This window comes from Echiichthys vipera (assembly GCF_963691815.1).
Source record: "Echiichthys vipera genome assembly, chromosome: 7".
In the NCBI taxonomy this organism is placed as follows: Eukaryota; Metazoa; Chordata; class Actinopteri; order Perciformes; family Trachinidae; genus Echiichthys; species Echiichthys vipera.
Genome location: NC_139832.1, coordinates 11739608 through 11753145, shown reverse-complemented (window position 1 = coordinate 11753145; position 13538 = coordinate 11739608). Strand labels below are relative to the sequence as shown.

At 38.8% G+C, this 13538-nt stretch overlaps 1 protein-coding gene across 1 annotated transcript in view; it reads left to right on the top strand.

Moving 5' to 3' along the window:
* Positions 1-6251, top strand: part of slco3a1a (solute carrier organic anion transporter family member 3A1a) — a 33540-nt gene extending 27289 nt beyond the window's left edge. The window contains exons 4-10 of the mRNA XM_083917409.1: positions 62-334; positions 936-1100; positions 1191-1389; positions 2621-2789; positions 3152-3324; positions 3422-3486; positions 4444-6251. Of these exons, the coding sequence (XP_083773535.1) occupies positions 62-334; positions 936-1100; positions 1191-1389; positions 2621-2789; positions 3152-3324; positions 3422-3486; positions 4444-4796 (1397 nt within the window). The 3' untranslated portion in view covers positions 4797-6251. The remainder of the gene's footprint in view (positions 1-61; positions 335-935; positions 1101-1190; positions 1390-2620; positions 2790-3151; positions 3325-3421; positions 3487-4443) is intronic.
* The last annotated feature ends 7287 nt before the right edge of the window (positions 6252-13538 follow it).

The window sequence follows — 13538 nt, the reverse complement described above, 5'->3', positions numbered from 1 at the left end:
ACTATTTTAACGTGTTTCTCTGTGTATGGGGTGCATTGACCTCTTCTGTGCCTCTCCGCAGATGCGCTGGGCATCACTCCTGAGGACCCACGGTGGATCGGGGCCTGGTGGGCAGGCTTCCTCCTGTGCGGTGCCTTACTCTTTAGCTCAGCTCTCTTTATGTTTGGTTTCCCTCAGTCACTGCCGATCAAGGAGAGAGGGGAAGGGGCAGACAGTGAGCAGGTTATGCTTCCTCCCTCTCTGGATGCAGAATATGAGACTCCAAAGCCCAGCAATGGGGTTGTACGCAACCATGAGCCGGCCAACAGCCCCACCTGCTGTCAGCAACTCAGGGGTGAGTGTGCAAGATCCAGTGTAGTACTGCAGTTAGGAAAATATACGCTCTCTTAAATACATTACATATACTGATACATTTATTTTCTTATTTTATTAATCTTAAAATGTTAAGTTTGAGTTTTGAATGTTGAAAATGATCTTAAAGGGTTACAACTTACAACAGCAATGAAGAACATTCAGCTCATTTGATTAAATAATATTAGTAATACAACAATGAAGAATATTCCTTGAATTCCTAATGCACTCAAAAGTAAATACTAACAAAAAGTTTACTTTATATATCAAAAGTAAAAGTATTTATTGTAAAGATTGTCCAAAAGTAGAAAAAAAGCCTTAAAATCCTTGGAAACCTGCATTTTATCCATTCAGTATCCACCAAGTCATTGGTTTATTATATAATATATATGTTGTAGTATATTATTAGGTTCATTTTATATTATTATTATTATTTTTTTATGTTATTTGACCTCTAAACATATTTGATCAACTGAGATCAGAGCAGGTGCCAACACGGACGTAAAGGCAACAAGAGAATCCTGTCTGTCCTGCTAACGTGCTAGGATGTTATTAATCGTCCTTTCTTATTTCTTTACGACTAGTGATCCCAAAGGTGACCAAGCACCTCTTGTCAAACCCAGTGTTCACCTGCATCATCCTGGCGGCCTGTATGGAGATCGCGGTGGTGGCTGGCTTTGCAGCCTTTCTGGGGAAGTACCTCGAGCAGCAGTTCAATCTCACCACATCCTCAGCCAACCAGCTGTTAGGTCTGTATTCAGAGCAATCATGCATGTTTACGCATACTATATACAGGACACCAGTATATTAAACAGGCTTGGGTCAACTTTATTCCTAAGGTATGACAGCGATCCCATGTGCATGTCTGGGGATCTTCATGGGCGGTCTGCTGGTGAAGAAGCTCAACTTGTCGGCGCTGGGGGCCATCCGTATGGCCATGCTGGTCAACCTGATCTCCACCGCTTGCTACGTCTCCTTCCTGTTCCTGGGCTGCGACACCGGCCCCGTCGCAGGAGTGACCGTCTCATACACCAATGAGTAAGAGAGAAGCCGAATATATGGCAGCCATTTGCATTTAACTTTGAGCACAGGATAACACAGCATCAAGATAAATTTGAGGAGATGTAAGAGGAGGAAATCAGAAGAAATTATTATTCAATTATTTTAAAAGTTATACATAGTTTTTCCAGTGTTTCCCCGCTCATTTTTGGGTTGTTTTCGTAATTTACAGAATTATCTTGCTTTTTCAGGAATTAAAAAATATTCAAATAAAACAAGGGGAAATGATTAAACTAGTGACAAGTACAAGTAGACATTTCTTTATTACTAGTCAAAGAAAACTGTGAATCACTTCAGTCAGTATTACTTTGAGGTAAAAAGCTAAAGGGTCTTTATGACATTTTGGGCTGCAACATAGTAATGCTGTCACAAAATGATCTGGTTTCAAAAACTATAACTTCCTGGATAACTGGTCTTTAAAATTTTTCCAGTTGAGCTAAAAGTAATTTTTCCCATTAAAGTTAGTTAGTTAAGATGAGTCTAGATTCAGCAGAAGAAAGAATATAGATTATAAATCATTTTCAGGAAGTTTTGATACACTAGATTGTAATTTTGTGTCCTTTAATAAGGATCCAGTTATTCTAATAAATAAACATGAGCAGTAAACAACATTACAGCAGTGAAAAGCAACACTGCTGCCAAGGTTAGTGGACTTAATTGGAGGTGAACTGCAGATGGTCTAAATGTGTCCATAAAAATTCCTATCATTGCCGGTCGTTGGGACACATTGGGCTTTGTCATTTCATCGAGTTTATGAAAAGATTTTCTATTCAGAAGGTGGCCTTGGTTTCCCTGTGGCTGCACAGACTGAATACAAAAGCAACAGACTGGACTGAATTCCATCTGTCAAGCAGTTTAGATCTACATTAGGTAAATCGGCTGCACAGTAAAAACATACTTGACTGGTTTGTGCTACAGACCAAAAAGAGTATTTAGGTTTCCAGTCCAGCTGAACAGTTGCCTTTATGTGCGAGTGGTGGTCCTGTAGAAATACTGACTTTAGGGCTTAACTACTTTACCACTGGGTAGTCTGAACCCAGCCTGCTCCAGAGCAGGTTAGCTGTGAAGTGCAGTTTCCATGGAGATGTTTAAAGTGATCCATAGTATCACTCAGAAAACTTGAGTGCTTCTTCGATTTTGTCCGTGGCACATACAGATACAGTCGGTACTTACAGTAGGTGCTCAGGTTCCTCTTTGTGTCTCTGTTCAGGACTCTGCGGGTGGGAGAGAAACCAGAAGCTCAGTGCATCAGTCGCTGCAACTGCTTCACCTCCTCCATCAGCCCTGTGTGCGGCTCCAACGGCGTTACCTACCTGTCTGCCTGCTTGGCCGGATGCACTGGAACAGGAAGCCCTCGGACGTCTTCCAACATCCCTCAGGTCTTTAACCGAAGTCCACAGAATAAAAAGAAATGGCAAATTAAATAAAGATAATGCAAACTTTTCTTTTTGTGGTCAGCTGTCACATGCTGGGTAATCAGGTGGGGCTGTGGTTCTTAGATCAGATGCTGGCTGCAGATTAGTGTCTTTTATATTCAAATCACATAGAGAATTTCTCTCAGCTCAGCCCTATTATATACAGGATATGTAACGTTCTACTATCACCACGTATCACCACATATTCTTTTCTCTAAGTGCAGATATAAAGCACAGATCACAACATGTTTTCCCTGTAGTTTTTTTTCTCTTGTTGTTTTTCACCTGGTTCTTGGATGAAGCCTCTCGTCTTCTTCTCTTCACAGAACCTGACAGGATGTGCTTGTGTATCTTCTGAGAGTGAATTCGCCACAGCGGTTCCGGGGAAATGTCCGACGCCAGGTTGCCAGGAGGCGTTCCTCATCTTCCTGTGTGTGATCTGTGCCTGCAGCCTGGTCGGAGCCATGGCCCAGACGCCCTCTGTCATCATTCTAATCAGGTATGTTTGATATAAAAGTACGAGTGTTTATGAAAAAGGTCTGTTCTTGCACAGAATCTATAAGGACAGTCATTTATTCTAAATGCTTCTCTTGAAGGACTGTGAGCCCGGAGCTGAAATCGTATGCACTTGGAGTGTTGTTTCTTCTGCTACGACTCCTCGGTAAGAACTTTTATTGGATGACACATTAATTTCGGATACAATAGTTCTGTCTTAACACTCACCGTGCGAAGATTTAAAAGAGCTCACTGGCACACACTTAGATAATCTCACTCCTGCCAGTACAAACCTTCGTTGACAAACAGTGCTTTGTTGGTTTTATTTATTTCTACATACAGACAAATCAGATCAACTGTGTGCAAATTGGGGTTGATGACACTGGAAAAACAAATGCACATTCGGGGGTAGTGGGAGTAATGAAATTACGAAAGTTTAAATTAAGTTATCTAGAACCACGCAGGTCTACTTTTAGACCATTAAAGAGATATTAAGTGATATTATTTTTAATAATCTATGTGTTTTGGAAGTGTCGCAGACAGGAACGTTAAAAAAAATCTCATATTTGTGTTAAATATAACCGGAATAATTACTGTTCGTGATGAGACATGCATGATGTTTCACCCTATGTGTGGGCTACGCAGGTGCACCCAATCAGTCATCTAGGCTTTGTTTGAACACTGCCACCAGGTCAGATCATTACAAACACACCAGAACAATACAAATCCATAGTGTTGACACGTTCTTCATACACATACTGATATATATACAAATGTTAGCTCATACGCTGGGGATGGGACTCACCGGTACAGAAAGACAAAGGGATAGTCACAGAAAACACTTAATATCTAATTCTTTACTTAGGCCACTAGGGTGTATTATTTTAACTATAGAAGTTATATCTGCATTGGGGTTAACTTTGATTTATGTTTCCCCCACGATGATTAGGTATCATCACGTCAGTGCCACAGAAATTAAGAATGATTTGAACATTGGAAAAGTAAAAATCCAGGCCACCTTAATGGTTTGATATTGATCCAAAGTCCACATAAAGTAGTAGTTTATTATCTTTGACATTATTTTTGAGGAAACAGAAAGCTCAGTTAGTGTGTCTGTTTACAGGTTTCATCCCCCCTCCTCTGATCTTTGGTGCTGGGATCGACTCTACTTGCCTTTTCTGGAGTTCAGACTGCGGCGAAAGGGGTGCTTGCCTGCTGTACGACAACGTGGCTTACAGGCATCTGTACGTAAGTCTCGCCATCATCCTCAAGGGCATCGCCTTCCTCCTCTACGCCACCACATGGTATTGCTTACGCAGGGACTACAAGAAGTACATTAAAAGTCACGAGGGCTACATGACGGCGACCGAGTTTTACCCCTCGCTCACAGACGGCCCCAAACTAGTGGACAGGACAAAGTTTATATATAACCTAGAGGACCATGAGTTTTGTGAAAATATGGAGTCAGTTTTATAGTTTGTTATGCAAAGAAAAGGACAATATGGACATTCATATTCCCTCAAAGGATTATTTTATTCTTCTTTTCTTGAAAGGATAAAATAAGTTGTTTTTTGATAAAGGCAATCTATTGAACAGGTCAAAGGAGACATTGCTCTCCACTGCACTCCACGCAGGTCCTCGCTAAACTTTCAAGGGTCCATTTTAGTCGTTTACGTTTCAGCGAGGTGTTGTCCAGTGTTGCCGGTGAATTCCTGTGTTGACTCAGTGGTAGAAGACAGACGACAGTACTTTCCGGCTCAGTCCTAGTTGATTATTAGTGAGTGGACATGATGCTAGCTGCCATATTGTTTTAGATCTGTCATGATTCCAGTGATTTGTGTGAAAAATGACAGTCAGTGCACTGTGTGTTCTGTCTGTCGTTCTCAAAAATGAGATTTTTATGATTTTAAACAAATTTTTTTTTTTGGATGGCTCTTCAGTTATTCATATTTAAAAGTTGCCAAGTGTTTACAGACTAATAGTTCATCAGTTAATGCGTTTTATTTCAATGCAGGAAGGTTTGTTATTAAAAGAGAACAGAAGCACCCTGACTGGGTGAATTTTAGTGGCCTATTAGATGTTTTAACCGTCATAAAATTAAGTCTAATAACTTAAAACAAGGTAGTGATTTCATGTCATCATGCACTGTTCAGTTTCTCGTTCTCTTGCTGGATCACAGGCACCGTTTTTTGATACTGTTTCGACTAGACTGTGAAGTCTTGTCTTATAGGTGCAAATGCACAATTCATATCTGATACATCCATGTTTATGACTAGTTGTGTGTCAGACTGCAGGTTTGGTTTTCACGATAGCCGTTTGTTTCAATTCCATGTGTGTTTTTACATCTGCAGAGTTTATTCAGCCTAACGCGTCTTAATAAGGGATTATTCAAATAAGAATGTTTATTATATTTTCTTTTGACTTTTACATAGTAGAAGAGCAAAAAAAAGAAAACCAAGAGATATATTTCTGTGTTTGGACAGTCAAGTAAAAGAGATAAGGAATATAATAGTTTTATTAGGCCCTGAATGTTTTGTTAGATTTTATTTGAAAGGACTTTATGATTTATATATAATCTAATTGTCTGAGATGTGTGTGTGTGTGTGTCTGATGTCACAGAAGATTTGGGACAATTCACTGCAATGAAAGTAGTATGTTGCATTATTTGGGCAAACAAAACACACTCTGCCTGTAATATCTGGGATAAAAGCTACAGAAATGTGTGCAAGGTCAAATAAAGTGAACAACACAAAGAACACACTGAATTTATTCCTGGACTTGTATTTGAAGAGTATTTAACATAACTCGGCACATACTGTGCGACCTGTTACTCTACTGATCTCTGCATTTACAGTTTTGACATTGTCCCTTTTCTTACACTTTTTGTATGGCAACATATCGTTTATTTTGCTCTGGAAATAAATTATTTTTCAGAAAATAAATTTGCATTTGAGTGTTTTTGCATTCCTTTAAAATGACTTTTCACTTTAGAGAGCTGCAGTAGCAGCGTGGGGTTTGGTTTTATTCTGTTATTTTTTTATTGTTACCTGACTGACTCATAAATAAACATTCACAAAGAAAAAAAACTATGGTATAAACAAATAATAGAACTATAAATATAATAAAACGCAAACATGTTGTGCGTGAAATTTAAGTTACATTTAACCTTTAAAGCTTCTCTATTGTGAAAATTGAGACTACCGTGTATTTTTTTTAATTTATTATAAAGCAGATCCAGGTGCTAGGAAAAATATTTTGAAAGTATCAAAATGCTCAAATCACAAAGAAATGCACACAGCCCGGATTCAGAAACTGTTACTTTTCCTGATAATTCCTAATATATGTTATTGATTGTATAGGTTAGGCAAAAATAAGCCTTGGGCATTCGCCTGTGTCTTTCTCTATTAATTGTGTGGATTATACTGTGAGAAATGGATCGGTGGCAACATATATGTTATTGTTTTTGTCTGTTACATATTTACACAAACTGTAACTGTTTATAATGTACAACCAAAAATAAATCAATTCATTCAAATATAGGTGGAAAGTGCTGCTACAGCACTGTTACAGTCATTACCGGCTGCTGACAGGCGCTACAACGGAGTGTTTCAGACAGAAGGTGAATACAGGTATATTCCGACAGACAGTATGAGAAAAAAAAGGTTTTTTTTTTAACATTAAAGCATGTAAACACATTCTAGAAGAACCTTAAATACACGTATCAACCTGGAAGTTAGCATATGTCCTTTTTAAACAAGTGATGAAGCAACATAAAAGGAAGAGCATCTGTTCAGTCTGTGTCCACTGACGACTCCCCGTATATTCTCAAAATTGTACTAAGTGCTCACTCGGTAAGAAGTGAAGTATTGACCTGCAAAATGAATGGACAGCACAAGCACACAGACTTATAATATTTTTTGATTCGCACAGCAGATTTACAGCTTAGTTTAGCTTTTAGCATTCAATAAAGGAGCCATTGAGAATTTGAGAGCCTGTAAAATATGATGCTAGATATTAAATAAATTGCTCTACATGTTCACAGTCATATAAAGTAGATAAATATGTGAGACGTTCTCAACAAGAAAAGCCAAACAAAGACTCCTGTCATCCGCCCCATCTGGGTTGAGATGCTTTTTCAGACTGCTACTCAATGAACTTTTATCAGCTCATATTGATATATAAGCCTCTGATTCTCTAACAGCAAACACTGCTGAGGGAAGAAGGACAAAAGACACGGCAGACCAAGGCAAGTTTATTTGTGTTGCACCCCTTTCAACAACCAGGCAATGCAAAGTGCTTTACACAAAACCTATTCATATCATATTTTATCGATACCAATGCCATGTATCGTTTCTGCTTCTGGTCCGATTCTTTTATCGGTTCCCGTATTGATTCCTGTTCAGTTCTTTGTGTGGAAAGAAAGTCAGCCTACACAGGTTTTCACTGTCAGTGCAACTGTTTTATTTCAACAATTCAATTCAATTCAATTTTATTCACAGTGCCAAATAATAACAAAAGTTATCTCAGGACACTTTACAGCGTAGGTATAGACCACACTCTATGACTTATTTATGATTCACATAGACCCAACAATTCCCTCATTGAGTACGGTGGCAACGAAAACCTTCCCTATAACAGGCAGGAACTCTCCCAGCTCTCCCAGGGAGGAAGAAAAGAAGATAGAAATGGAGAAAAGACAAACAGATGGACAGAGAGAGAGACAAAGACAGACAGACAGACAGACACTTCCAGAGATGCAAGCAACCACAAAAGTAACAGTGATTATAGTGATAGCTAAAGCAATGTGAATATGACGTACAAGTTATGGCAGTTAATACAGCACAACAGCAATGTGTACAGTGTAGATAAAATGAGAGAATATTTGTACAGCGTTCTTTTTGATCTGTTTCAAAGAAAAAATGTGCTAAGCCCGCCTGTGTGGCACTAATGTTATTATGACGCATGATATGTTTGTTTTTTTCCTTACTGCCATGACTCCTTGTTGTGAGCTTCCAGCAGCTTTCAGTTTGATGCCATTGTTTTGCAATTTGCAAGTGTCAGAAAAACCTGCCAACGTGGATAAAAGCATGTAACAATTCAGATTTGTTTCACTGTCTGTTCCACTGAAACTAGGTTCCCGATTCCCATCCTTTAAAGACAAGATGTAAAAGAAACACAAGGCGATATAAAAAGGGACTTTAAAAGAGAAAAAATCAAAAATAGGAAAAATATATAGAAAATAAGAGTGATCTAAAATCAAACAAAACAGGAGAATACATTTTAGAGTGCAGATACAATGCATTACTATGAACTACCCAAAATATATATTAATAATATGATTTAAAAGAACTGAGAATTGGAGCAGATATCAAATTGTCTGGGATATGTGGTGCATAAAAACTGAATGCTGCTTCTCCGTGTTTAGTTTTGACCACGGAGGCTGATCTGTCCCAGATGATCTAAGAGGTTTGAACGGTGCATAACGTAGCAACAGAAATTTTGGCCTTAAACGAGTCAGTGCTTTATAAACCAGCAGCAGTACTCCAGGGCTTAGTGTTCTGGGTCTGCTGCATCTGTCTGAGGGATCCGTAAAGACAGCATTATAGAAATTAAGCCACATGTTTATCTAAATCCTGGTGAGACATACGTCCTTTAGTTATGATCTATTCTTAAGGCTGATTTTGTGATCGCCTTAATGGTTAATTTAGTTTTTTGCACCTTTCCTATTCCACCCACCGTGAGGCGATATCTGCATAATGGCATGAATACATTTCCACTCTAGATAATGTGGAAAAAATACAAAGCAGCCACGATGCAATCAAATACTGTCTCGTTTTTGTGAGTGATGATCATCTTTTCAGCCATAAACAGCCGATTGAAAAGCAAATTCTTCTTTTTTTTATTTTCAGGCACTACATTTCCTGATGAAAACATTGTGAGTGCACTTAACAAATCATAGTTCTGAGAAGCATCTATTCAGTGTACTGACAGTTTAGGTTTTAACCATGTGAGTGAACAGCATGATATAAGAGATGGATTTCTTTATAGCCAACACTGATATTCCCAAAATATTTCAAAGGTCACGCTCCACGTTCCAACAACAAACCTGCCGCACCTGCACACAGCCAATTAGAGGCTGAGCAAAGCCTTTCACAGCTGCAGAGGGTCGGGGGGGTTTAGTGCGTGTATGTTGCTTTTGCACAGTGCACATTTATTGTGCTGTGAGTTTGAGGACTGATCAGAGAAGCTTGCACTTAAAATGTTTAAATGAATCAAAATAATGAGTTGCTACCAAAACTGAAGCCCTGTGCAGCTCTAAACACCCGAGCCAAAACTAAGCTTTTTATTAATGCCAAACATTAATCAAGGCACCTCAAACATTATCAAATACAGCAAAACACATTCTGCTGGAACGGAATAAATCACATAGTTTCATTGAATCAAAGATCTCATTGGGATAAAATGAATAATTGATACCATGTAAACAATAAATAATAAATCACAACTTTATTCAAAACGTTAATGTTTGGCTCGTGTTCTAAGGCAGGCACAGAAACGTATTAAAACATGTTCTCGTCAATATCATTTCTCTTGTGAATGCAAATATGACATGCTGTAAAAATGAGTGTATAGTCTGTTTCTGTATGTGTGTATGTGTGTGTGTGTGTGTGTGTGTGTGTGTGGTTGTCAGGTGGCTGTAAAGTCTAATAATAGCACGATGACACTCTTCAACAAGACAAAAAGCTGGCGTATGAGAACAGCTACAGCATCAGCAGCATCAGCCTCTCAATACACTCTCGGATACACACTTCGCTCCTGATGCTCGTCACATTAAAGACACACAAAATGAAACTACAAGACTCGAGGTAAAAGTGTCCTTGTTGAAAGCCAAATCAAACAAAAAAAGGAGGCAACCTCTAAATGGAAGCCTCTGCAGGCAAGAGTTTTTTTTAATCTTTTTTTTATCAAGAGGCATCAATTAGCCTAATGGGTGCTTCAGTAAGACAAACTGTTGCACAACAACTCCAGCAGAAAAAAATAGAGCAATAAATCCTCCCTGGAGAGGTTTGACTTGTGTTTTTCTCATACTGTTGAGGGATATACTGTATACTGTATGTTTCAGTGAATATTAATCACAGTGGAGTGAGTGAGTTCAGCCTGGATGCTGATTTTTCAACACAATCTCAAACTGTGGCAGATGATTGCAACTGTGAGATTGTGTAATGTACGAAGGTGCATTACATAATATTAGATTTTACTACCAGGTGATTATGATTGATGAGTCGTGTCATTATGTGCACTCAGGGCTCCAGCTGCACTTTTCACTTCATGCAAATTAGCCCTTTAGTCATGTCTATGAAATGCACTTGTGTAGATAATATATGCATGGAAGGCAGAGCTAAAACTTTACATTTGCTTTGACTAATTAATCTTGAATTTGCAATTACACCCAAACCAACCAAGTGCCAACCATGTGGCCGGCTATCATGTTTGGTTTGGTCGTAGTCAGCGAATCAATAATAATAACAACAATTGACACCATATAGCTGAAGATGTGAGTTTACTTGAGGCAACTGTAAAGTCTGACAAACATCATTGGATGAGGATGACTCAGGGAAAGTCCTGAAGAATGCTGATGATTGATGATGTTGAACAAATGTATAATGCAATCTGTAGTCACTGTCATTAACTCTGATTTTATTTTTACTTTTAGTCATTTATGAAGTAAGTACTGGCACCACAACCACACTAGCTCTCACACAATAGTTCATTACATTGATCGCTTCCAGTGTAGTTAATGTAGCCGTTATAACGAGAATGGCCATTCTGTGCGAACATTTGTAATATATAGATAATTAACATGTGTTTACTCATTGCTTAATCACTCCTTAATTAAGCAGCAATTAGCGGATTCTAATGTAAGTTGTTGCTCTGAGTGAAATGAGTTTTTGCTCCAACATTACCATTTAGTTGCTTGAGGTCTAGCAAACATTTTAGGATGAAACTACAAGAAAGAGCAAACATGCCCAGCTGGCTTTTTCAGGATAAACATAAGCTTTAGAAAAATATATAATCAAAAAGAACCGTAGACACAGCAGCACAAAGATATATGGTCTGATGCATTTCTTTTTCCATCATCAGCAATTCTGCCATTTTGTACTAGAAAAGGAAACTGAAATACCCTGAGCGATGCAAAAGAACTGAGGAATGTGAGCTTCAAAAACACTTTTTGAAATGATAGCCGGGTCCAGCATTTATTACGTCGTAGGAATATCTCGGCCCAGAATGAAAAGAAAGTCAAAATGCTTTCATCTCAGCCTTCCTCCAAACTATTTAAGTGCTCCAAAAGCCTCTATCAGTAGTGGAAGACGTATTTAGATCCTTAATTTAAGTAGAAATACTAATCACAACAATGTATCAGCATCAGCAACCAGCAACCAGAGGAGCTTGTTCAGCGACAGGATGCACCTCCCCAACTGCATTTTTTTTCTCCCCCTTGCCATTAAACTGTACAACATCTTACTCGGAGGTAGGCGGGGGTACACAATATCAAACACAACTTGACCGTTTGATAGGCTGTTTTTATGCACTGTTTATGCACTCCCTCATGTAAATATCCGCTTGTATAGTATTTTTTCATGTATATCATTTCCCTGTCATTTTTTTGGGCTTTTGCATTCTGTTATTTTGCACATTTATACTTTTTTTCTATTCTATTGTCATATGGAGTTGTGCTGGAAGTGCAATTTAATAAAGTTCCTATCTATCTATCTATCTATCTATCTATCTATCTATCTATCTATCTATCTATCTATCTATCTATCTATCTATCTATCTATCTATCTATCTATCTATCTATCTATCTATCTATGTATCTATCTATCTATCTATCTATCTATCTATCTATCTATCTATCTATAACAATCCTCAAAACAATGTCAAAGGCCCGCTCCCAAAATAAGTACAAAAGAATCATCAGCAAAATGAACTCATTGTTGTGGCTGGTTGAGGTGGAGCTATTGTACTAACTACTTTATATTTGGTCCAGTGGTTCTCAATGTAGGGGTCGACCCCCTCCAAAGGGTCACGAAGACCCCTGAGTGGTTGTGGGATGATTAAGTGGATTGGAAAAAAAGAAAAAACAAAAGTTCCGCAACACAAATGTCTAGTGACTTCACTCTTTTGGGAATTGCGAGATCATCTGACCTCTTCTGGTATTGAACAGTTCTTAAAAACGAGACCATCTGAGAAGTTTAGAAGGGAAATCGCTTTGGTGGAACTGCTAACAACTGGAGACGGAGAGGGCTAGTTTTAAGGGCTTACAAGCAGAAAAAGGTAGGGTTACTGGTAGGGTTTTTTCTGGTTTAATCATGACCAATGCATGAGCTTACAGGGATTGGACCATTAAAAAAAACTCTCACAATAAGTTCATCGTGGCGAATTTCCAGTAACGGGATAACTGTGAATATTGTGAATATCCTCACAAGTGACTTGACCAGTGAACTGCCAATTCACAGTTTACTACAGTTTTTCAATAACATTAATTTGTTTATGTTTTTATGTAAACCCTTAAAGGGATAGCTCTGATGTTTTTGAAATGGGGTTGTATGAAAGTACTTACCCATAGTCAGTGGATGATGATTAGCACGCTGCCAGTTCACAGCTTTGCCTCGCTGTCAAACAGCCGGGTTTAAGAAGAAGAATAATAATTCCTTTATTAGTCCCGCAAATGGGGAAATTCAATTTCCACTCTATTATTTTTCATTTTACACACACACAGGCCTGAAATACACACATGCACAGACAGGATCTATATACATGCAACCAATGGAGAGATGTTAGAGCGAGGGGGCTGCCAGTGACAGGTGCCCCGAGCAGTTGGGGGTTCGCTGTCTTGCTCAACAGCACCTCAGCAGTGCCCAGGAGATGAACTGGCATCTCTCCAGCCACCAGTCCACACTCCATTCATGATCCACACAGGGACTCAAACCAGCAACCCGCCGGTTCTCAGCCCAGTCATCTATGGACTGAGCTACTACCACTAATCTTTAAGTTAACATAGGGGGGACCAAAAGCCTTTCATGCTCTGGTCCAAACCACCAGACTCCATTGATAAAAACATAATTTTGCCTGGTGATTTAAAGGATAGCCTAAGGAACTAACGAAACTCTGGATACTGGGCCTACCTCATAAAACCCTACTTCAAAATATCCAAAC